The following is a 24913-nucleotide window of genomic DNA, read 5'->3' on the forward strand; positions in this document are numbered from 1 at the left end:
AAAGCAACCTAAGTGTCCATCATCGGATGAATGGATAAAGAAGATGTGGCACATATATACAATGGAATATTACTCAGCCATAAAATAAACGAAATTGAGCTATTTGTAGTGAGGTGGATAGACCTAGAGTCTGTCATACAGAGTGAAGTAAGTCAGAAAGAGAAAGACAAATACTGTATGCTAACACATATATATGGAATTTAAGAAAAAAAATGTCATGAAGAACCTAGGGGTAAGATGGGAATAAAGACACAGACCTACTAGAGAATGGACTTGAGGATATGGGGAGGGGGAAGGGTAAGCTGTGACAAAACGAGAGAGAGGCATGGACATATATATACAGTACCAAACGTAAGGTAGATAGCTAGTGGGAAGCAGCCGCATAGCACAGGGAGATCAGCTCGGTGCTCTGTGACCGCCTGGAGGGGAGGGATAGGGAGGGTGGGAGGGAGGGAGACGCAAGAGGGAAGAGATATGGGAAGATATGTATATGTATAACTGATTCACATTGCTATAAAGCAGAAACCAACACACCATTGTAAAGCAATTATACTCCAATAAAGATGTAAAAAAAAAAAAAAAAAAGAAAAGAAAAGGATAGTAAAGCCCTGGTTTACAGATAAACTCTTTGCTCTTTTTCTCCTTCTACAGCTCCAGAACCCATGTTTAGCATGTAAGACAATGAATTATAGTTATTTTTAGTTCTGGATAACAAGTTCAAAAGGCCCTAAAAGACTGAGGTTATTGCTTAGTGCTCACTGCAAAGGAAAACCTTCTGGGAAAGGTCTTGCTTTTTAAGAAACCAAAGAATTTTTAGATCCCAAACTGTACCTGAAAGAGAAAAGAAAACCTTATTAAGAACTTCTACTTTTCTAAATTTACATTTGGAATAGTGAGAGATTATGACAAATGTGCAAATTGGTATAAATGGTCTCTCCAACCTTACTTGGTGGTTTAAGTTTTTTTAAAAATAGAATAAACAAAAGAAAAAATACATACCCCTCAGAACAAAGACCTTTTACTGAAATTGTCTAGTTTACCCTTCAAAATATTTAATTCCTTTGTACTCTGTAAGATGTCTAGATAGAGGCAAAATTATTGTTAAACTTTTTAAAGGTTGACCTTTAAGCACAGGTCCATGTACTTACACTGGAAACTAGGTCTCAATGTAGAAGGTGCCCATGGAGCCTATAGACTCAAAGGGTTCTGATAAAAGTTAATAACCCTCATTCTTTGTGACTAAAAAAGACCCAGGCAGGGCATTTCATACACCGCAAGGAGCAGCTAGTGGCCTGAACTGTTAGCTCAGATAACGAGGCTCCTTCTGCTTTCATCCCATCTTGCTAACATTCTACAAAGATGTTTGTTGCAATGAAATTGATTGCCAGCGCACTTGGCAATTCGAATTGCATTAGATGTTCCTTCTTTTTTAATGCCATTAACCACACGAATGCAATCTTTGGAAGCTCTATATCAGGAACTCAGGACCTGGTGCTGTGGGACTAGTTCAGGTTTTATGGTCAAGGTCCCTTGTTCTGTGGATCTAATTAGCATGCAGAGCAGCTTCTCGGCTTCTAAAGTGTAAGCTTATGCCCTGAGCTGGATTCTAAAATTGAATGCGTTTTTTTAAATGCTCTTATTTCCTGATATTTACAAAATGTGTTCATCTGCAGAAAAGGAGGACCTCAATTAGGGGAATCAACTAGCCCATCAATGAGCAAATGTCTGTCCCTGGGACCTACTGTGTGGATCCCAGGTTGAAGTAAGGAGTCAGTTCTGAAATCTGTGAAAAGGAGCCACAGATGTTGGATGCTGTCAGACTTTGGAGGATTTCAGAGAGCCCCATCTCTGAAGAGCCTTTGAAATCCTTTTCCAACCCCTCCCTACACAGCTTCAATCACCCAGAAAGTTGAGTTATTGTCATGATCACCCAGTGGAGAGGGCTGGAGCCGGAGAGCAGAGAATGAGGGTAAAGGGTAAAGACAGCCATCTTGTAGGGCTCATGGGAACTGAAGCCTTGGTGCCCTGACACTACGAAGAATCCCAGCTCCTTCACTATCTGGGCTGCAAACGCTCTGGTGTCATGTCGGAGGTCATATAATTGTGACTTGGAAAAGACAGGCCTGATGTAGGATTTCTCAGTTGTGGAGCCTTGGGGGAAGAGGGAGGCAAGGGGAACAGAGAAGACCTTAACAGCTGGGAAGTAAGCGTGTTTCCTGTCTCTCCCTCCGCTAGCTGGTGCTTCAGTCTGAGAGAAGAAGCAGGCTGCTCCCCTCTAACCTGTGATGTGCGCTCATTGGTGTGCGTTTCTTTCTTTCCACCCAGGACAGCTTTCCTGCCCGCTTCGGAGGAGTCCATTTTGTCAACCAGCCCTGGTACATTCATGCCCTGTATACGCTCATCAAGCCATTCCTTAAAGACAAGACCAGGAAACGGGTAATGAAAACAAAAACCCAAAGGGGGGATTCAGAGGCACAGTTACGAAGCCTGTTCTCTCCCTCTCTCTCTCTCCCTCTCTCTGTATTTTTCATTGTTTTTTTCCCCTGCTTTTCTGTAGTCCCTGAGCATTTGAGCTCAGCTGGAGTTCGCAAATGGCCTGGATTTAATCAGTAATTGAGTAACTGAGTTATTTTACAGTCCGGGTGACAAACCAAAGGAAACATGGAAGGCATGCAAATACCAGATGCCCCTTTTACTGTAAATGCTTGTGGGAAATATGGAGTCAAGCAGCTTCCTGTTCGTGGAATATTTTAAGAGCTAGCATTTTGTCCTGTGAATATATTATTGCAAGAAGAATACTGATGATTCGTATTTTTCCCCATGGCTCTTGGGTCATAGCTGCCAGCTCCGTCACCTTTGAGATTGGGAAAGCATTCTTCTTTGGAAATAATAGAGCTCGTAGGAAGAAGGCTTTTAAAATCTTGACTGCATCAGCTGATGACATTTGGGAAGCCAGCCTCTTCCACCAGAGCTGGGTATTTTTTCATGGCATTCTGATTAGCTGAGAAACCGAACATTTTTTAACCACTCGGAATCTCAGTTTCTTCATTTGTAAAATGGAAAAACTAACACCCACATCACAGAGTGGTTGGAGTAATTTAATGAGACAGACAGCATAAAGCCATTCATGTAGCAGAGACTCTATGACACCAATTTCTCTTTTCCATTTAGCTCTCTTTTCTTGTAAGCTTTCCGATTTCAGCTATCACCTGGCTCAGGGACATCACCTCTTAAAGGAACCAGGGTCAGTCTTACAGTGCCTTACATAGGCCTCTATGCCCCAGGGACCCCGTGCTGGGGAAGAGCTCTGAGTATTCGGGGGGGAATGACGATGTGAGGGACACCCTCCCATACACACTCTGCAGGTTTCCTAACTCCTAGACCTCAGATGCTTCCAGATCCTTAGGAAACACGGCAGTAGGGTATGGGATACGGGGTAATTCCGCTGTCCCCAAATGAGTGTGGAACTGGGAACTAGAATTCACCAGCCCCAAGAGGCAGAGGCATTCTGGAACATTCTGCAATCTGTCTGGGGTTCACGACAGTGATAAGGGCAGAGAAGTGCCCTAGACTGTTCCCAGTGTGGCTTCATGCTTTCCACTGGCTTTATTTTCTACTTAAGAAGGATCCAGTGGGAATTCCTCCCACAAAGCAATCGACATTTGTGCTATGCCATTGAAGGGGGTTTCTGAAGCTCTGGGTGCAGAACAGAATCTGACAGGTGGGGATTCCACCTCCTACCTGCTGAATTCCTCCACCCCACAGGACCCCCGGAGAGAGGGCCAGTTTCAACAGCGCTCCTTTTCCTCTAAGAACTGGAAGCGTTGCATGGGTGGGTACCAGGGCCAGTATTTTGCTCCAGCTTTTCCATGCTTCAAATACTACAATTCCTCCAGTGAGACATTTTGCAAAAGCCAGAATATGTGAATTTCTTCCAAAAAATTCTTGTTAAAATTCAGTCATAGCCAACAATCCAGTGTCAGAAAATGTACATTGTTTTCTGAAGTGCTACAGTATTCTTGTGAAGAATTTTAACACTTAGCTTCTTGTCCCCTTCCTCTTTAAATGATGTCATTACATCACAAGTTAAAATCAGTACAACAGAACAAAGTAGCAAGTATTTATTATGTACTTATACAGTACATTATAATAAACAGGCACACCACGGAGATATCGCGGGTTCGGTTCCAGACCACCGCAAAAAGGCGAGTATTGTGATAAAGTATTCTATTAAGTGTGCAGTAGCATTATGTCTAAAAAAATGTTCATACCTTACCTCTTGCACCATTGGTGGGAATGTAAATTGATACAGCCACTATGGAGAACAGTATGGAGGTTCCTTAAAGAACTACAAATAGAACTACCATATGACCCAGCGATCCCACCACTGGGCATATACCCTGAGAAAACCATAATTCAAAAAGAGTCATGTACCAAAATGTTCACTGCAGCTCTATATACAATAGCCTGGAGATGGAAACAACCTAAGTGTCCATCATTGGATGAATGGATAAAGAAGATGTGGCATATATATACAATGGAATATTACTCAGCCATAAAAAGAAACGAAATTGAGTTATTTGTAGTGAGGTGGATGGACCTAGAGACTGTCATTCAGAGTGAAGTAAGTCAGAAACAGAAAAACAAATACCATATGCTAACACATATATATGGAATCTAAAAAAAAAAAAAAAGGTTCTGAAGGACCTAGGGGCAGGACAGGAATAAAGACGCAGACATAGAGAATGGACTTGAGGACACAGGGAGGGGGAAGGGTAAGCTGGGACGAAGTGAGAGAGTGTCATGGACATATATACACTACCAAACGTAAAATAGCTAGCTAGTGGGAAGCAGCTGCATAGCACAGGGAGATCAGCTCGGTGCTTTGTGACCACCTAGAGGGGTGGGATAGGGAGGGTGGGAGGGAGATGCAAGAGGGAGGAGATATGGGGATATATGTATATGTATAGCTGATTCACTTTGTTGTAAAGCAGAAACTAACACACCATTGTAAAGCAATTATACTCCAATAAAGATGTTAAAAAAACTATTAAACAAATTCCTCATTAACAGTCAGAAACTTTACATGTCCTTTTTGTTCTCCTTGAACTTGTGTTTCCATTATACTTCCCCCACCGAATCATAGCCTCATATAACATTTTTTTTATACTGAAAAGCATTTTATCGGTCACCCTGTTACATTTCTTTGCAACAAAAATATGTATATAAATTTAAATTATTCTTTGATTACCCATGACCCTAATGCTTTAAGTATCAAAAATTTTTCTTTCAAGTTGGGTAATCATAAAAATGCTATTAATGCACAATTGTCCAAAACAACGTAAATATGTTATAAATGTTAATAATTATTAAATTTTAAAAGTAAAATTTTGATTAAAAAAAGTTCATACCTTAATTAAAAATACAAAACAACAAAAAAAGTGTAATAGTTACATCGAGGATCACTGATCACAGATCACCATGACAAATATAATAATAATGAAAAAGTTTGAACTATTGAGAGAATTATCAAAATGTGACCCAGAGACACGAGGAGAGCAAACGCTGTTAGAAAAATGGCACCAATGGACTTGATGCCATGTGCCTGACGTAGGGTTGCCACAAACCTTCGATTTATAAAAAGCATGATATCCGTGAAGTGCAGTAAAGCACAATAAACAAGGGATGCCTGTAGTATGTGGTACATAGCATAATATAATACTTATATGGCATATTATTATACTACGTGTATTTTAAAAATCACATTTACACTTCATCATGGTTAAGTACGGGTGGGTGTGTGTGTGTGTAATTGATGGCCCTATACTTGAGTACAATTTACGCGCATTAAGCCTGCAACTTGAAGAAGTGTGGGAACCGATGTCATTATACAGATGCCCTTTAGATACACTTTCAGGAGTCAATTCCTACATCGCAGGCAATGGTAATCATCAACTTGTGGCTTATCCACTTTATAGATCTGTTTGAAAATGTTGTTATTTGGGGGTGTTTTCTCCCCTGCTTGACTAATTTCCATCACCATCTATCATATGCTTAGAAGATGCAAACTTGTTTGTTGAGGGTATTGGCAAATCCAGACAAAAATAGAAAATCGTTGCAAAAATATCTCACGGCAAATTCTCAGGTCCCAGTTTTCAGTTCCACTGACTAAGAATTCACTGAGCTTTTTCCTTGTGCCCACACCACCCTGGGAGCTAGGAGAGTGTTAAAAGAGAAAGACGACACTGTCCCTTTTCCTGAGCATTCTTTTCTTGCTATGGGGAAGCAAGACATAAATGAACAAATCAGAAAAAACCAGAAGTCATCACACAATGAAGAGTTAATTTAGGGAAGAGGGGAGAACCAGAGTGGGCAGGTGCCACGGGGACAGACTGAGAAAGAAGTTGCCACTGGGTGTAGGCTTGGGAAGGATGGGGAGGGTTGAGGAGGGTTCAGAGGGTACGCCGGGGGAGAACACAGCAATGTGGAGCTGTGTGTGAAGCATGACTCGATGGTTTCGGATGGGCTGCATCCCTACTCTTTTCATCAGCAGGGATAATTAAGAGATGACGTCGTGCATGTAAATTTGGGCCATGGCCAAGTAATACCCAATTTGTTCATGAACTTCATTTTTAAGGACTATTAATTCAGGCCCTTTTCTGAGCAATAAATTAACATTTTATGCAGACTAAGCTACAGACACAAAATTGAACGCCTCTTTAAACCCCGTGATCACCAGCAGCGCATCCACTTTGTCACTGCTAGATTGTGTATTCGATTAAATGCTTGGTCATAAGTTTTGGATGTTTTCCTTGCTAATTATTTTTTCTTTCCAGATTTTCCTGCATGGAAACAACTTAAACAGCCTCCACCAGCTAATACACCCTGAATTTTTGCCGTCTGAATTTGGAGGAACCCTTCCTCCTTATGACATGGGAACCTGGGCCCGGACGTTACTCGGCCCTGACTACAGCGATGAAAATGACTACACTCACACCTCCTATAACGCAATGCACGTGAAGCACACATCCTCCAATCTGGAGAGAGAGTGCTCACCCAAGCCCATGAAAAGGTAAGGCCTGGGTTAGCAGAGCCTCCCAGTTAGAGGTCCAGAGGCATTTTGGATTTGGGCCTATTGTGGGTTAAGTAATTGAAGACCTTTATGGGCACAGAACTTGAATAAAATAAACTGCAATACATTCTCAGCTGATTTCACCAGAACTGAAAGTAAATGGGGGTTGGCTGGCCCAGAAATACAGTTGTTCCCATTGTATGATAGAAACAGTAAAAGGCTGGGACCTCATTCATGTCATGATTACAGCCCTAGTCTCTACGGAATCTGTTAACTCACACAGAATGAAATGTGGGACCTTTGAGATCCACTGAATGAAAAAGCAATCTGCTAGAAAACGTTTCTATCATCGATGCATTTGGAACCATTTATTGAGCATTTACACTCACAATTTTCATCCTTTGTTTCCTGGAGGTCCCCTCGCAGTGCGCTCAGATACATCTGCATTTTGATCTGGGCTCAATCTGGCATCCCTGCTATTCAAGGAAAGGGATGATGATGATGATGATGTTTTTAATGTACTATCTGGGATTCCAGTCTCATTCAGCTCATTAATTTTCCAAACAAACATTCGTGTCTCAGCTCTGGAAGAGGAACTCCTAGCCTGATGATGGTGGAGCCGTGGTTCCTTCTCAAAAGGCCAGAAATTACCATAGGCAGAAAGGCACATTTTCTTTTTCCTTGTACAGTGAGTGAGCTGAATGGGGCCTCACAGCTAAACCCAGCCTGTGATGCAGGCGCACCAGCCACCAAATCAGACAGAGTCACTTTGAGGAAAAGCAGAGCCAAAGTGACTTTGAAGATACACAGAGTGGTGTAGAAGCCTGGCCTTATCCATTCGACAGGTATTTAGGGAGAGCTCCTCTGTGCTGAGATCACAGGCCCCTGCACCTCATGGAATCAAAAGACCAGTGTGTGCAAAGCACCTCAACGCAAAAAGTGGCAATATTGCAGCACCCACGTAGAAGAGCACACATGTAACATTTTAGATATAAATTCTATACCGACTTTCTAAGTTGGCACGACACGGCAATGATTGTGCTGCCTTCAGTGTGTATTTACATGTAAAGATGTTTGTTCCCAGGATGATTTTTTTAGCTAGAGATAACACCATGCGTCAGTCAAAACTGGCAAGTTTTGTCACTTCCAGTAATTTGGGGGGCTTTGATGCAGCCTGATCATAGATAGAGTTTGGCTGAGTATATGCAATAACTCCTGTTTTCATTCATTTATTAAACCTTTAGAACTTATTAGGAATCCAGAAACTTGTTTGTAGAGGAAGAGGCCTTAAAGACCTGAGCTGCACCTTCACTCATGCCAGGAAGGAGTGGCCCCAGCTTCCAGGGAAATGGTCCACATCACCCAGCCTGTATACCGGGCGATCAGAGGGGCCAGTGCTTTGGGGTCTTGTCCAGCTACACAGTGGAAGGGCTGCTTTTGATCCCTTTGACAAAACGCCTTCGTCCCTATGTTCCCTAAAGTCCTCTCCTCGATCCCACATGGAAGAAGTAGGACGATGTCAAAAGACATTGTGAGCCATCCGCTTTTTTGGAGGGAGTGGGGAGAGGGTGAGGGAATGCTTGGATCGAGTTCAGATTTCTGAGCCAGAAGGAAATTTTTGGCCATGTTGTTCCCTTTTGGGTCCTGCCTGGGTGGTTAAAAAAAAAAAAAGTCGTTTGAACTGTTTTCAGCTGTCAATAGAATTGGCCGTGACCTTGGTGACCTTTCAGCATGTACTCCTCGTCTTATAGGGTGAATGCACGCGTTTGCTGGATAACCGCTCATTTCCGGCAGAAGTAGTACATCATCATGAAATACAACCCATACGAAAAGAATGAGGGGTGGCGGTGTGGAAACAGGAGGACCCTTGTCTTCTAAGCAGTCGGGGCAAAAAAGGGCCCATTTTACTGTGTGGCCCGGGAACAGATGTTCCATATGGAGGTTACGTTCAGTAAAATTACATAATGCGTCATTTCTTAATGAATGCCCCACAGTCCCTGCTGCCCTGTAAGTTGTCTTGTGACTGGTTTATAGCTCAAACAGGATTGAACTTCGTACTTTCGGGGTGTCACTCCTCTTCAGGCAGCTCATGCCTGACATACCGTCACTTCTAGAAGCAAGGACCTCACGGGTGCGCCACACATGCCTGGTGTTTCATGTCGGTTATTGGATACTGAAGTGTTGCGTGGGTGCCGTTACTTGTGCCTCCGGCTGAGGTGACGTCCTGCTTTTACACAACTTTCTTTGCTGGGGCAGAAATGGGGGTGGTGGTGCATCTCCTTGCAAATGCATCCTATAGAGCCATGCAACACTAGAATGGAAGAAAATCTACGATGAATTCAGTCCGTAAGGACATGAATGAGGCCAGATAAAATATGGTGGGGGGATGCCACGTTCTCCTCTTTTTTAACGAATGACATGACAGATTATGAGATAAAGAGTTCTAAGCTCCTGGCAAAGCCAGGAAGTAGGGTTGAATTAGAGGAAAATGAACAGACGTGGGTGTGACTGGGTGTAGTTTCAAGTGCAAAGTGTTTGGCTACTCACAGTGTCTGTTCCGAAAAAGACTCCTGTTTGCTGAAGACTCATAGTCAGATGCAATTACTTGGAAAGGGAGATGTAGTCTAGGCAAGAAAAGCAAAGAAAGCTTATTTCTTGTGAACATATTGCTGTTGGTAGACAAACATTTTGCCTGATTCCAATAACGCTGATGCTGTGTGTACCCAACATCTAGCTAGCAGTGGGTGTCTCGTATAAGTTTTAGTGATCGTATGGATGAAAACAAATATTTGACATGATATGTGATAAAAATCTCTTGGAAGTGTCAATCATAAAAACAATGCGCTGCTTGCATAGAGAATTTCAGCTCCTTTTCAGGTTTAGGCAAACCTGCCGTAGATCCTATCTGGGCTTAAATTATCCAAACTGCAGTGTTCGAGTTCTCACGTCAAGGCCATAAGTGAGCATTGTTGAGCTTTCAGCATCTCATAGGAAACTCCTTCAGGGCCCCATTTGGGATGCAGCTGCCTGTGTCCCTGTGATGACGGCAGTCAGCCCCGCTGGCCCGGCTTCCCTCTGCTCCACTGCTCTTCAAGACGGGCCTCAGGGGCTCCAGGCACATGTCACCACATCCTAACCACCCCCGCTTGCTTCCGCTTTGAGACTTTGAGGCAGTGTTTACAGTTCTCTTCTTCTCACTTGCCTTTTTATCCCCCCCAGTCTCCCCTTATGGGACTAGATGTGGGTTCCGGTCACTTCCTTCCACTGATTTTTCTAGTTATGTGATGTTAGGCACACGTGGAGTGTTGGCTGCCTCAACTCTAAAGTGGATATAACCTCAGGGGTCGCTGTCAGAGTCAGATGGCAGCAGGGGGAGACAGTACCCAGGACGTCCTACAGAGGAACAGGATGCTAAGTAGTAGCTTTCCTTCTCCAGCATGGTTCGTAAGGATTTCCAGTTTTTTAGAGTTTTAACTTCTTTCCCAGTGGCAGTTTCTCACTAATGCTGGAAATTCCCAACTCCCTAAGAGAGAAGCAGGCAGTGATCAGGTGTGGTGGCCTGAAGGGAGATGCCTTGAATTCCGGGTTAGGCGTCAGCCTTGCACTGGCCATCTCCCTCTTCTTTGCCTTAATGTGTGCAGAGGGCAGGAATTTTGTACCCTTGGAGCCCTGCACCCAGGACGGTCATGCATAGTGGGTGCTGGACACAGAAGGCAAAGTCAGGGTGGGGGGAATTAGCGACACAGACCCCCTGCCTCTCCTCCTCTCTGTCTGCCAAGAAGGTCTAGGCTTCATAGGAGCACTGATTTTCCACTCACCAACCCATCCTGGTGTAAGCCTGCCCTCTTGGGCTTGGATAGCAGTTCTATCCTTATTGGTCTTTATTAGTGTTATTCCTTCCTCTCTGTCCCTCTAATCTAACTTATTATCCATGGAATCTTAAGTGTAATCTTTAAAAATCATAATGATGCCACCCCTTTGCCCCACATCCTCTACAGACTTCCCACTGGTTCCCTGCATTGGATGAAGGCTGCTCCCCTTTATCACAGGCCCCTGCCACATTGGCTTCTGTCCACCGCCTCCAGGGCCTCCCTGCTCCGAGATGTTCTCCCCTGGCTCGTGGCCCACACTTTCATCAGGGCTGGCTTCTCTACCCACAGCCCTGGAGGGAGTTCTTCACCCTCCCCATCCCAAAGACCCCTCCCTTCCCATTCTGCTCTCCTCTGTCACTAAGCACTGTTTTCATTAAAAAATTTTTTTTAATATTTATTTATCTGGCTGCGCCAGGTCTTAGTTGCGGCATGTGGGATCTTTAGTTGCGGCATGTGGGCTCTTAGTTGGAGCGTGTGGGATCTAGTTCCCTGACCAGGGATTGAACCCAGGCCCCCTGCATTGGGAGTGCAGAACCTTAGCCACCAGACCACCAGCGAAGTCCCTGTTTTCTTCTTAATAGGGATCACACTCCCATAATCACATATCTGTTGGCTTATGTATTCAATCTCCCTTCTATAGATGATATACCCTCTCAGGGCAGGGGCTGTGCTGTTTTATTCACCAGTATGTACCCCGTGCCTCACAAATACCCCAGTATATAATAGATGCTCAATGCACATTTTCTGAAGAAGGAAGAAAGAGGGCAAGGAGAGAGGCAGGGAGCAAAAAGGAGAAGGGAAATAGGAAAGAAGGAAGGAAGGAACTGTATGACAGGAAATGCTGTCAGGAACAGAGGACTCTGTAGAGTGATGAGGTTAATAGTCAACCACGCATAATGGAGTAAGACAGTATCATCGTCTTATTTGTAATCAATGTTTGATCAGAATTTGAAATTGTCTCTAAGGGTATCTATAACTAACTCCTTAGTCTGATTATTTCTCCTAGTTACTGAATTTTCATTAACAATTAACTTTTATAATACTTATCTTTTTGAAAATGTTGTTCATTTATTCATTCAGCAAATATGTATTGAGGACCTACTAGACACCAAGACGCAGTACAAGATAGAGTCATTAGGAGACCAGGATCTATGCCGGATTCTGTGGGTTCAGATCAGGAGCCATGGGACCTGAGTAGCTATCTCTCTGTGACCTTGGTTTCCTCTCTGCAAAGGGAAAAACTATTAGATCTGCCTTATTGTGCTGTGATGATGAAGTGAAGTGTTAGCTGCTGAGGATAGAGTGGTTGGAAGGGCAGACCCTGCCCCTGCTCTCTGAGTCCACAGCCTATGAAGGGAGACAGACTTTAAACACATCACTGTACAAACAGCTGGTTTATTCTCACCAGGACAAGTGCTTTGACAATGACAATGTACCATGAGGTGCATCTTGGGGGTCCTAATCTGGTCTGGGAGGGGTGCTGGTCAGACAGGGCTTCGCTGAGGAAGTGACGCATAAACTGAGACTTGAGGGTTGAGAAAAAGGTTCCCAGGTGAAAGGAGAAGCGTGGAATTGGAGCAATCACCCTGCATTTGGAAGGAGCAGGGTGGTTCCTGGGACGACTGTGTTTTACCAATTATAAGATGTATTTTTTTAAATTAAAAATCTCTGAAATCAGGACCTGTCTTACAAATGATGACATCTTAGATTCAATGAAATACAGAATTAAAACAAAAACAAGAACAGAAAAGCCCAGAGAGGCTGGAGAGCAGAAAGTAAGACGAGAAGAGGTGGGGGGGGGGATGCAAGACCACATAGGTCTTGAGAAGGATGTTGACCTTTATCTCAAGAGCAAAGGAGAGTCATGGAAAGGTTTTAAGCAGGGGAGTGACATGAAAATATGAATTTATGAAAAGGCTCACCCAGCCTTTTGTGAAAAGTATGAACTGGAGTGAGGGATGGTACATGCACGGAGACTGTCTGGGGCTCCCGCAATAGTACAGGCAAGACATGGCGGTAGTTGGACCGGGGCTGTGTGAGTGGAAGCAGACAGAAGGTGGACTCAACGATATTTAGTGGGTCGAATCAACATGACCTGATGATAAAGTCATTATGGGGAACAGAGGGAAAAGATTTCAGGAATGACTGGAGGTCTCTGGCTTGGGTAACTTGCTGGAGAACATTTCTGCTTCCCAAGATAGGGAACTTGGAGGAGGAACTGAGTGGGGAGAAGGTCAGTAGAGCAGACTACCCCATCCTTCCTGAAACTCTCACTCTACCCCCTTGGCTTCAAGGAAGCCACTTCTGGTTCACCTCCTACCACTCTGATGTTCACTCTGGAGCTCTCCTCTGTTCCCGTGGCTTGCATCCCTTTATGCCTTGGAGCCCCTAACTTATGTTCATTCTAGAATTCTCCTCTGAGCTTTAGAACCGTATAAGCAGCTGCCTACGTGACTACTCTCACTGGATGCCACACAAGCCCTCACACTAACCGTGTCCAAAACTGAACACATAACCTCCTCCCCAATCTTGTTGGTTCTACTCACTGAACACAGGTCTAGATGCATTACTCTAAAATCTGACTTTTGTGCTATTTTGAAAAGTTTAGTTGGAACCAAAGTATAAAACTGTGATCCAAATTGAATCACAGTAGTCGTTCATCTTGGAGAAGCATCCTCACTAAAGGAACAAGACCCCCTTTCCCCAGGCCCTCTCTGTCACAGTGCCCTGATTCATTTGCTTCCCAGCACTTCTCACTTTCCGGAAGTTTCTCGTTTGCTTCCATCTTCCATGCTCATTGTCTGTGAACAAGGCTTCTCTGACTGCATCAGTCCCGTGGTCCAGCACTTACAGTGATGCCCAGCTTGGAGACAGCACAATCCTGACTTTCCAAGGGTGTTTCCAACCTGTGTGTGAGCTGTTGACACTGAGTCTGGGCAACTCTCTGGAATGAGAGTATACAGAGCTGCCAGAGTGACAGGTGTTTTTATATTAATCTAAATCTCTTCCATGTGAATACCTTGAAGGCAGAGATACTTTCCCTTCCTTATTTAGCATATAGTACATACTCAAAACTTTTTTGTTTTAACATCTTTATTGAAGTGGAATTGCTTTACAATAGTGTGTTAGTTTCTGCTTTATAGCAAAGTGAATCAGCTATACGTATACATATATCCCCATATCTCCTCCCTCTTGCGTCTCCCTCCCACCCTCCCTATCCCACCCCTCTAGGTGGTCACAAAGCACCGACATGCTCAAAACTTTTGAAAAAATTTATTGTGTGACATGAACAAGGACAAAATGCGAAGTGGGAAAGCAGGATTGCTCAGCTTTGAATTTCCAGAATGTTTTCCTGCCCCTTGAAATATTTCCCAGATTTGAAGGTAGATTTTCCTAAACCGAGAGCTCTTCCCCAGTAATAAATTTGGCATTTCATGAGCTCTTCTGACTCTTTAAGATATTGCATCAATGAGTGAACAGAAGCGGGAATCTGGTTTGAATGAGCCACGCCTGACAAATCCTTACAGCTCTTCTTGAGGTAGATGAAAGCAGATTTCCTTCTAGGCGAACCTGGGATGGGAAGGTTCCTTACTGCCCCACAATGATTTAGCCAGGTAGTGACAGCTCCAGAGCAATGCTTTGAAAATTCTCATGTGCGTCCAAAGCACCGGGATCTTGTTAAGATGCAGATTCTGATTCAGTGGGTCTGGGGTGGGCCTGAGAATCTGCATTTCTCACCAGCTCCCAGGTGGTATGGGTGCTGCTACTCTGGGGACCACACTTTAAGTGGCAAGGCCCTAGACTGGAATATTTCCCCACAAGCCAGACTGGACACAGATGTTCCTGGACTTATTCCAAGGGTTGTTGAAAAACTGAGCCTTTCAGGTTTTGAGAATTTTTTAAAAATAGATATGATTAAAAATAGAGAATTTTAATAGATTAAAATTAATAAAAATAGACAGTTTCTTATCCCCATGCTATAGATCAAGTAGCTGAAGCCCACGGAGGTTAAATGATTCAGCCCAGATCACAGGGCTGGTAGGTGGCAAGATATTGTAAATTCAGTTCTCTTCATTCCAAGCCCAATGCTCTGTCTCCTTTATCACATCTGTTCTCACACTTTTGCGTATTCCTTCCTCCCTCCCTCCTTTCTTCCTTCCCTTTCCTTCCTTCCACGAGGGCTTACAGAGCACCTCTTCGGGGCATTTGCCTTTGCGCAAAGCACTGCAGCTGTCTTGGATGTCTGTTCCCGTTCCCGCCAGCCCGGATTGTACCCTGTCTTTAAGACACAGTTGAAAAGCAACTTACTCTGTCACACTTTCATGTACTGTGCTGTCCCCAAACCCCATTCTGAGTGGGGAAGCTACAGCTTACAGGAAGAAAATTGATATTCAGGCTAATGTAGTACTATCAAAGAAGGTCCATTAACGTCCTGTCATTTAGATCCATTTAAGTCATCTGACTCAAAAACAGACTTACAGAAGGTAGTTTTTATCGAGAACCCTAGCCATCCTTTTCAAACTCAGGTGGAATGAGTCATCCTCATGGTCTCAGCTGGTGGCAGCCTCTGGCATTTCTCTACCTGCTTCGGAACACCATATTCTAGTTCTAGCAAAGGAACTCCACGGAGGCTGTGCACCATCCATTTCACAGGGAGAAGAAGAATTTGGAAAAATTAGGGATGCTCTGAAAGTGCCTGGCGGCTCTTCGTGCCCGTCTAATTCTAATGAAAGATGAGTGCGTTCAAAGCAGGTGGTACCAGCACCTGTAGCCGTTTGCTGTGTTGCTATTTTAAGATAGGATCGGTAGTATTAAAAAACTCTCCAGAAATATCTGCAGGTTGAAAATGTATTATCTGAACCATCCTCTGAGCGCTCAGGACACCTGAATCCACATCGGAGTTATCTATAGCAATGCATTCTGTTTCTCAACATTTTGGAAACCTGCACACACACAGAATGTGAGCTCATGGCAAGGGCAGTCATCTGGTTCAGCTACAGACTGGTCCTAAGACATCTGCAGACCTCACTCTGCTGCCTGGGGTTCCTCTGAAGGAACACAACACACGCTAATTATGACCTTGAACACTCTCATCCTCAGGGGCACTAGGGCGACTCTGCTTAAAGGAATGCTTTGGGAAATTGCTCGGTAACATTAAGAATATTTTTATAATTAAACAATCCTCTTCTCTACATCATCTATTTTCTAAATTTGCATTCTTTTCTTTGGTTTTCTTCAAGACGGCAGGCGAGGGCTGCCTCTGTTACCAGAAAGACTATCAGCTGTTCATACTCAGAGATCATATTCAGAGAAGTGTTGGTAAAATGATGTCTTTCCAACTGAAATAATTTCTCCTTGAAAGAGCTCCAAGAACTTTATTGTATCTTTTCTCTCTCATAGCCCTCTAGAGAATGTGGTAATATCCTGTCCTCATTGTACCGGTGAAAAACCGTGAGTTAACATGACAGGAATGCATTGTTTCATAAAGAGCAATAAACCATTTTGCAAATAAATGAAGCGGAACATCCAGCTGCAGCTGCCAGTTTCCGCCGTGGCCTTTCCTGGTCTTTCCTTCCATTCCTTCCTCCTCGTCTCCAAGTTCCTGGTCTGATTTGTCTTCTGGCAGCTGAGCTCTGTTCTCAGATAATCTTATCTGCTCCCTTTCTCCATCCTAACGGACCCTCCATGTTGACTGATTCCAGTTCTGCAGAGCTGTTCCCAGGCATCTGGGTGAATGCTGTACATTTCAAAGAAAGGATCTTGAAGTGTTTGTTATTAAATTCTTTGCTGGTCATTATAGATGAAGATACGATTGTACAACATGTAATTATCAGAACACTTTTTTTTCCTGAATGAAGTTCTGCTATTTTCTTTTCTGATTTCATCACTGTGCCTAAAATAAAGTTTTAATACATAATAGATGATTTTGTTCACCACTGGCTTCGTCGATGCCAATAGAAGAAATGCTTCTCTGAGAACTTGAATATTAACAGTTCTGGATATATGTTAGTATCCTTTGGTTTCTTACCAAGTTGTAGGTATTTCTTGTACAGTATAGCATAGTGTTTAAGAATGTGGGTTATAGAGTCACATGGGTTCAGATTCTAGTTCCACAACTAACTGTGGAAACTTGAGCAAATTAATTAACTTTTCCAAGGCTCAGTTTCCTGATCTGCAAAGCAGAATTAACAACACTCACCTCAGTGGAGAAAAGGGAACCTTCCTACACTGTTGGTGGGAATGTAAGTTGCTGGAGCCACTATGGCTATACCATAAACAGTATGGAGGTTCCTTAAGAAACTAAAAATAGAGTTACCATATGATCCAGCAGTCCCACTTCTGTGCATATATCTGGAGAAAACTCTAATTTGAAAAGATACATGCACCCCAATGTTCAAAGAAGCACTATTTACAATAGCTAAGACCTGAAGCAGCCTAAATGTCCATCAACAGATGAATGGATAAAGAAGATGTAGTATATATACACAATGGAATACTACTCAGCCATAAAAAAGAATGAAATAACGTAATTTGCAGCAACATGGATGGACCTAGAGATTATCACACTAAGTGAAGTAAGTCAGACAGAGACAGACAAATATCATATGGTATCACTTATATGTGGAATGTAAAATATGATACAAATGGATTTATTTACAAAACAGAAACAGACTCACAGACATGGAAAACAAACTTATGGTTACCAAAGGGGAAAGGACCGGGGGTTGGGATAAATTAAGAGGCTGGGATTAACATATACACACTACTATATATAAAATAGATAACCAACAAGGGCCTACTGTATAGCACAGGAAGCTAAGCTCGATATTTTGTAGTAACCTATAAGGGAAAAGAATCTGAAAAAGAATATATATATATATATATATATACTGAATCACTGTGCTGTACACCTGAAACTAACACAACATTGTAAATCAACCAATACTCACCTCAGAAAATTATTGTGAGGTTTAAATAAAGATAATGCAGGCTAAATAATTAGTGCAGAACCTGGCATGAAATAAGTACTCAATAAATGGTGTGGTTGTTATTGTTGATGGCCACGATGAGATGATGACAGTAATTATAATAACCAGCCTTGGGGATGGGAAACTCTCCTGTAGGTGATAATTCTAAAAATATCCGATTAAAGTGTGTGTTGAAATCTTCCTTTCCAAAACATTCTGAAACTGATTTCAGATGTGACAAGCAAGATTTGCTGGGTGTCAGCTGGAATTTTTCTGCACACTGGAAAACCCTTGCTGGCTCCAGAGCAGACGGGAGCTACTCTGCAGCAGGAAACTGTGACCTGTGGACATGTAGCAAGAAGTTCCTTTAAATAAACTAAAACGCTTTACAATGACACAGGAAAATCGTTATTAAGTAGCACCTGGCAGCTCTGAATTCAATATTTAGAAGCTTACGGAAATAAAAATATTTTTAAAAGGTAAATCTTTTTGACTCATGAAATCTACATGTATTGGGCATACACAGACTTCAGGAAAGGCTTTCCAGGTCTGGCTAAATTTTGTCATTTTTAGTATTGTTATGGTTTTCTAGAAGGAGGTAAAGACAAATGCTGAGATAGAGAGGAACTTAGACTATCTGAGCAAATTAGCTTAAAGTCTGAATTGTAGAAATTTGAAAAACGACGTCTAATTATTTTCAAGAACTAATGGGTGATTTAACCCAGTCTCGTAGACTTCATGAAATCTTGGGGTTAAAAATAGCACTTTGTCTGAGATCATTTTACAGTTGAAAAATGTGGGATCATAGAAGCCAAGTGAGGTGTTCCATAGAGCCCTAGTTCGTGACAGCAAGTTGGTGACGGGGTGATGAGAAGAGGCACTGAACTCCCAGTCTAGTTCTCTTTCATCAGCTCAGCTCTCCAAGGACCCTTACAATGAACGGCAAAACACATCTGTAGTGGTCACACAAAGTTAATATTAATTTTGCTATATGTTCAGAAAGGACTTATTTCTTTCCCTTCAAGTAGGTTAAATTTCTTCCTAAAATCTTTTCATATGATTTATTCATTTAGAGGTAAAATAATGGTATGTGTTCACTCTCATCTAAAGGATAACAAATTAACGGAATCTAGACTGATGAAGTTTCTTTCTGTTTAGAATTCAAGCAACGACAGCGATACTCAGAAAGCAGCTCTCATGTCACCTCGGGCTTTGTGTGTGTCAATGTGAGGGTTAAATGAGTTAACACATGGAAAATAACTCAGCACAGTGAATACTGGCAATGACAGATCATAATGTTGTTGCTGTGGTCCTTTGGGATGACTATGAATTTCTAAATGAGGATTAGTATATTACTCTGGCTCAGCTACAAGTGTGATGGAGGGAATGAGGTCTTAAATAACATGGCTGTCCAACGGAAATATAATGTGAGCCGTACATGGAATTTTAAGTTGTCTTGTAGCCACGTTACAAAAGTAAAGAGAAACACGTGAAATTAATTTCAATATGTTTTAACCCAATGTGTACAAAATTATTATTTCAATATAATTTTTAAAGTATTAGTGAGATATTTTACATTCTTTTTTTCCCCCACTGTCTTTGAAATCCCATGTATACATTATCTTTACAGTCCATCTCAACTCAGACCGGCCCAGTTTCAAGTCCTCAATGGCCACATGTGGTTAGGGCTCTGTGTTGGACACAGCTGCTCTAGTCCTATGTACACGTGAGCCCAATTTCATCCTTTCTGAAAGTGCCTTTTCTCCTGGCTCTGTCCTCCTTGCTATAAGATCAGTACCCATCATGGTTAAATAGAAATACGTTATATATTTAAATTTGAGTTATACTGCACATAGGCAAGACCTGAGTTGAATGTTTGGCTCACTCTAAAAATAGTTCACTTAAAAAGCAATAGAATATTTCTTTTTCTTGGACTGGTTTCTTTATATTTCAGTAAGTTGTGGCTAACTATATTGTCAAAGTAGAGGGAGGTTGACTTTTTATTTCTTTACTTTGATAGGGAAAAGCTTTGCTGACATGAAAAATACTTAGGTTTACCTTTTGTTAAAGTGCTTTGTTGATTTATGATTCGTGATTTATTTACTAGTTCAGTAAATATTAACTGTTTCGTGTTGCCTGAAAGTATGATTCTAATACTGAAGAGTTTGGTAGCTGGACAGAAGAATACATGTGTTACAACTATAACTTACGACTCCTTATCAAGGACATTATCAAAGGCATTATAGTAGAAGGAAACCTCATATTGCTTTACATAGTGGAAAACAACAACAAACAGATGTGCTGAAAGCTACATAAATAATTGTTAATCAGATGGGAACTTCTGTGTTACTTCTGAAAATTATAGGATGTAAAGTAAAATAATCAGGTTAGCTTTCATGTGGAATAGTCGCATCACTTATTTTGAAATTCTAAAATATGAGCCTGGATCCATTCTCAAATCTTAGTTGCACTTAGTGTCAGGTTACCCGACACATCAAGCAGGACACACAATTTTCTCTTGTAAGTTTAATCATGAGGCTATGGGAACTTGGAGTTGAATTCACGCTTCGTGACCCAATGTGTCAATGAACTAAATATGCCAGGCCTTAACTTTCTTATCGGCAAATGCGGAAGAATAACAAGGGCTAGAAATGTAGGAGCACGTCACAAGCTGACGCTGGGCTAGACACCTGACTTGCTGTAACTCATCTAATTCTCATCACCCCCATGTCCCAGGTTGTGGGCACTATACTATTTCCACTTTACACATGAGGGGGTCGAATTTGCCCAAGCTCACAAAGCCAGCAGTGGAGCCATCATTCAAGCCCAGGCAGGAGCTCCTGAGGGAACTGCCTTGATAACTGAACGTACAGGGGAGAAACAGGGGTTAAACAGAATTACTTAGAGGCATCTTTAAAAATATCTTTAAAAAAGCCCCCACTCTTTCTGTTTAGAAGTTCTTATACAGGTTCACTAAGATATTAGGCAGTTCTGCACTATTCCACAAAACCAAGCCCATCGCTAACTTTAAGAAAAAAAACCAGAAGTATGGAATACTTCCTGATGAAGTGACGAGGTTGGTCCCTGGAAGAGAAACGGGGAGGACCTGAGATGAATGAGGGTTTGACTAAATTGCCTCTGAGGTTCCTTAGAGCCCTGGCCTTCAGTGACTCTAGGTGAATGTCTGGGGTTGAAGGGCGGAGCTCCTGTGCCCTTATTTGGGGTCCACAAAGCCCAAGCCAGGCCATGGCAGTTCATTAGTAAGAAGAATATGTGGTGACAGCTGTTGAGATAAGGTAGCTAAGTGAAGTTCTGCAAATAAGCCTCTGACTGAGAACAGAGCTCTTAGTTCAACTGCAAGTCTGTGCAGAATGGACTAGCTCATGGTGAACATTTTCCATCTTTATCTTGTTCTTTTTGGAATTTAATTGCCTTTGGAATCAGTAAAAATTAAACCATGGCTATAGATGTCTGATGACATGCAGTGGAGAAAGTTCCAAATTTTGGAGAGGAAAAGGGGAAGGTAGAAAGAAGAAAGGTAGAGAGAATGGGGGCGGGGGGGGGGGGAGAGAGAGAGAGAGAGAGAGGGGGAGAGAGAGAGAGAGAGAGGAGATATAATAGCAGGAAAACAAAATGTGGCTATGAAGGCAAGAATGAAGCCTTTGTGAGGGTAGTCTGCTATAGCACTGAGATAATGATGGTTGAGATAGCTCAAATAACTCCTCTGCTTGCCCTTGGGGTTAAGCTGGCTTTCAGTGTTGGAAAGAGGACCCAAGGGAAAAGTCTGAAATGTTTATTCTAGCAGAAGTGTTAATCTTCTTGGGAGAAGGCAAATCCACCACATGGAGGGATTACCACTGAGCGTGATCTGGGCAACAAAGTCGCAAGGCAAGGGGTCCTCCAGTTAATGCACAATTCCTGAGCTCTCTGTTTACAAGTGGTGGAGACATTTCTATCAGTGAGCAGTGGATCGGTCTTCCCAGAGAGTACTGTGACTCAGCTAAATGGACTGAGGGCAAGATTTAAGAAAGGTGTTTCTCTTGGCTTTATTTATACTAGATTTTGAAAACGGCAACATATGCTTTCTGTTTTTCCAGTGAATTTCAAACACTTCATGATGAGTGTGTTCCTTATATCAAATGTTCATTGTGTGACCAGGTAAATGGCATCATGTCATGCCGGAAGTAAAGAGGCTATGGTCTCCTTCTCATCAGGAAAAAAGCAAACAAGGGGAAAAAATGTTATGTTTGGTCCCTCATGGTCGGTGCCTCAGAACTGTTCAATTGTTACTCACCACTCACCCAAGACAAACAGTCTATTGGCTGAGATAACAAAACTAGCATTCTGTGTCCCTGCTGTCAGTATGGGTATTAAAAAATCCCAAATAGATCCAAATCTGATGCCAAGTGGAGGGAAGAGTCACCTGAATAAGGACTGTGAATGATGTCACTGGGTGAATGATAGCTTTTTCCTTCCTTCCTTTCCTTCTAGAGCTAATGTCTCCCCTCCCCCAAATGCCCTGTTCTCAGGGTGCCTATCACAGTAATCCCATACCTATCTGTGCGTTTATGACTGGGTAACTGAAGCAATATTTCCACTAAGGAATGAGGGGTTCTGAACATTTTCTCACAGTCCCTGGCATATAGCAGAGGACATTCACAAGCATTTCTTACCATGAGTGAGTGGAAATAAGTGATTGTTGATTGAAAGTTCAATATTTGAGAATCTGTTGATTTTTTTCCCCCATAGTGGCTCCCAAAATAGGGGAAGGGAAAGTCTGGAAACAAATCCAATACTCGTGAAAATCACAGACAATCATTTGGATGGATAACAAATTTCTAGATCCAAAAGGATAGAGATACAGTGGTAATATAAGCCAAATTAAAAAAGATGAAATACTCAACCACGCACTTTCAAGATGGGGGAGAATCGACTTAACAGCAGCATGTGTAAATATAGCTAATATTTCCCTCGGCTTTATTACGTGAGTGCCAGAAAGGTTAAGGCAATTCTAGGTGCATTTTCTATGCTTCAACAGAAGCATACAAAAAAAGAAGAAGAGAGGAAGCGATAATTTCATTCCCTTTTGAGGTGACGTCCTGAGGGCAACCAGTTGATGAAGAGATGCAGGAGAGTGGTAATTTTAGAAACCTTGGCTCAAGAAGAGTTTGGTTAGTTTTAGTGCGGGCAGAGAGAGGGCTGGAGAGCACTAGAGAAATACTTAAAGGGCTGTTACGTGGACCAGATGGATTACACATACTCTGGTGGCTCCAGCAGACGAAACCAGAAGCAGTATAGAGAAATTGCAAAAAGACAGGTTCTAGTTCAGTGTAAGAAAGAACTTCCTAGCAGAGCTCCTCCTCTACGAGCATGGAGGAGTAGATTTCTTAAGTCAGATGTATTCAGCAAGAGGCTGCGTGGCTCCTGACTGAATATGTCCTAGTGGGTTAATCTAGTGGGTCGCCAAGGTCCCTTCTAACTCTGTGGCTGTGATTCTCTTGCCATGTTGTAAAACAAAGCCAACTGGCATGAAAGTAGAAGAATACACTTCAGTAATAAAGGACCGGCCTTGAATATCCTTCATCTTCACCAGGGCCTGAAGGGCAAAGCAGTTAGGCAGCTGTCCAAGGTGCTGCATGGAGTGGCCTGTGTGGGCAGTTCTACTTCTCTGTTTTTCAGTTTGTTTTCATGCCTTCTGGGTTTTCAGCTTTTCTTTTTCTTATATAAATCAATTACCCCCCCCACGTGTATGTGTGCGCGCGCGCGCGCGCGCACACACACACACACACACACACACACACACACACACACACACACACACACACACACACACACACACACACACACACACACACACACACACACACACACCCACCCAGGCCTTATGTAAAAGCAAAGACAGAAATACGTAGGCAATGTGTAAAAGAGCTGAACTACACTACCTGGGGCTTCTCTGCCCTGTCCCAGGAGCAAACGAATCCATTTCATTTTCAAAGGTTAGACTTGGTACCTAACGTTGGACTGTTTGGCGGGATTGACATTTAGAGTAGCTAAAAATCTGCAGTGTGAGGTAGACCCAGGAACATTGTGAGGGTGATATACCTGTCCTGTTCTCTATTCTCTATTTGTGCAGCCTTTCCTATGTTACTTGATTTTTTTGGTCCCTTAGTTTTTCCCACTCCCCAGATGGAAGCAATAATAGCATCACTCCTTAGGGGTATGAAAATGAAGTAACTTCATGCATGTAAAGAAGTTACAACTACACCAGGTGCACAGACAGCAAATATTAGTGTTATTATATACTGTGTTTGGGATCCCCAGATTTGATAGTTGGCTAGAGGGACTCACAGGACCCGGAAATGTAGTTACACTCACAGTTAAGGTTTCTTATAGCACAAGGATACAGATAAAAATCAGCAAAGGAAGAAGGTGCAGTGGGTGGAGTTCAGGTACACTGGACCACTTGCAAGCTTCCAGTTTGCCTCCCGTGCAGTCACACAGAGAGAGCTCAATTCTCTCAGCAATGACGAGTGACAACACATGCACAGTGTCACCAACCACCCACCCATGCCTTGATGCCCAGGGTTCTGGGTTTTATTGGGGTGGGGGGGGTCCGTCACATAGGCATGCAGAGCATGTGTGACTGACCTTAGCCACTCGGTCTTCAACTCCTCCACCTTCCCCAACAAGAAGTCCAACTGACAGGGTGTGACCCAAAGCTCAGGCAAACGAAGACACTTTATCAGTCAGGATCCTCCCAGGGTTCAGAAGAACCAGTCAAGGGACAGTCCTGAAGACTTTTGGAATGTGGAGGGTTTGGGCAACTCAGGCCTACTGAGTTAACCATTTACTGCACATATATGTAAATCTTGCTTATTTGAACAACCCAATTCAACCATTTTCTTAATGTTTTGAATGGCTTTTTTTTTTTTTAGTATGTGAACGTTTATTGAATGTCTACTGTGTGCATAGCTCTTATCATCTTCTCTCTATAAAGCTAG

The 24913-nt window shown here is 42.6% G+C and overlaps 2 protein-coding genes across 5 annotated transcripts in view; one reads left to right on the plus strand and one right to left on the minus strand.

The window, feature by feature from the left end:
- CLVS1 (clavesin 1) overlaps window positions 1-24913 on the plus strand; it is a 415580-nt gene that overhangs the window by 387576 nt on the left and 3091 nt on the right. For all 4 annotated transcript variants that reach the window (XM_060287672.1, XM_060287673.1, XM_060287674.1 and 1 more), the window contains 2 exons: window positions 2326-2436; window positions 6837-7072. In XM_060287672.1, the coding sequence (XP_060143655.1) occupies window positions 2326-2436; window positions 6837-7072 (347 nt within the window). The remainder of the gene's footprint in view (window positions 1-2325; window positions 2437-6836; window positions 7073-24913) is intronic.
- ASPH (aspartate beta-hydroxylase) overlaps window positions 1-24913 on the minus strand; it is a 243162-nt gene that overhangs the window by 7375 nt on the left and 210874 nt on the right. The window lies entirely within an intron of this gene.

This window comes from Globicephala melas, chromosome 17 (genome assembly GCF_963455315.2).
Source record: "Globicephala melas chromosome 17, mGloMel1.2, whole genome shotgun sequence".
Classification (NCBI taxonomy): domain Eukaryota; kingdom Metazoa; phylum Chordata; class Mammalia; order Artiodactyla; family Delphinidae; genus Globicephala; species Globicephala melas.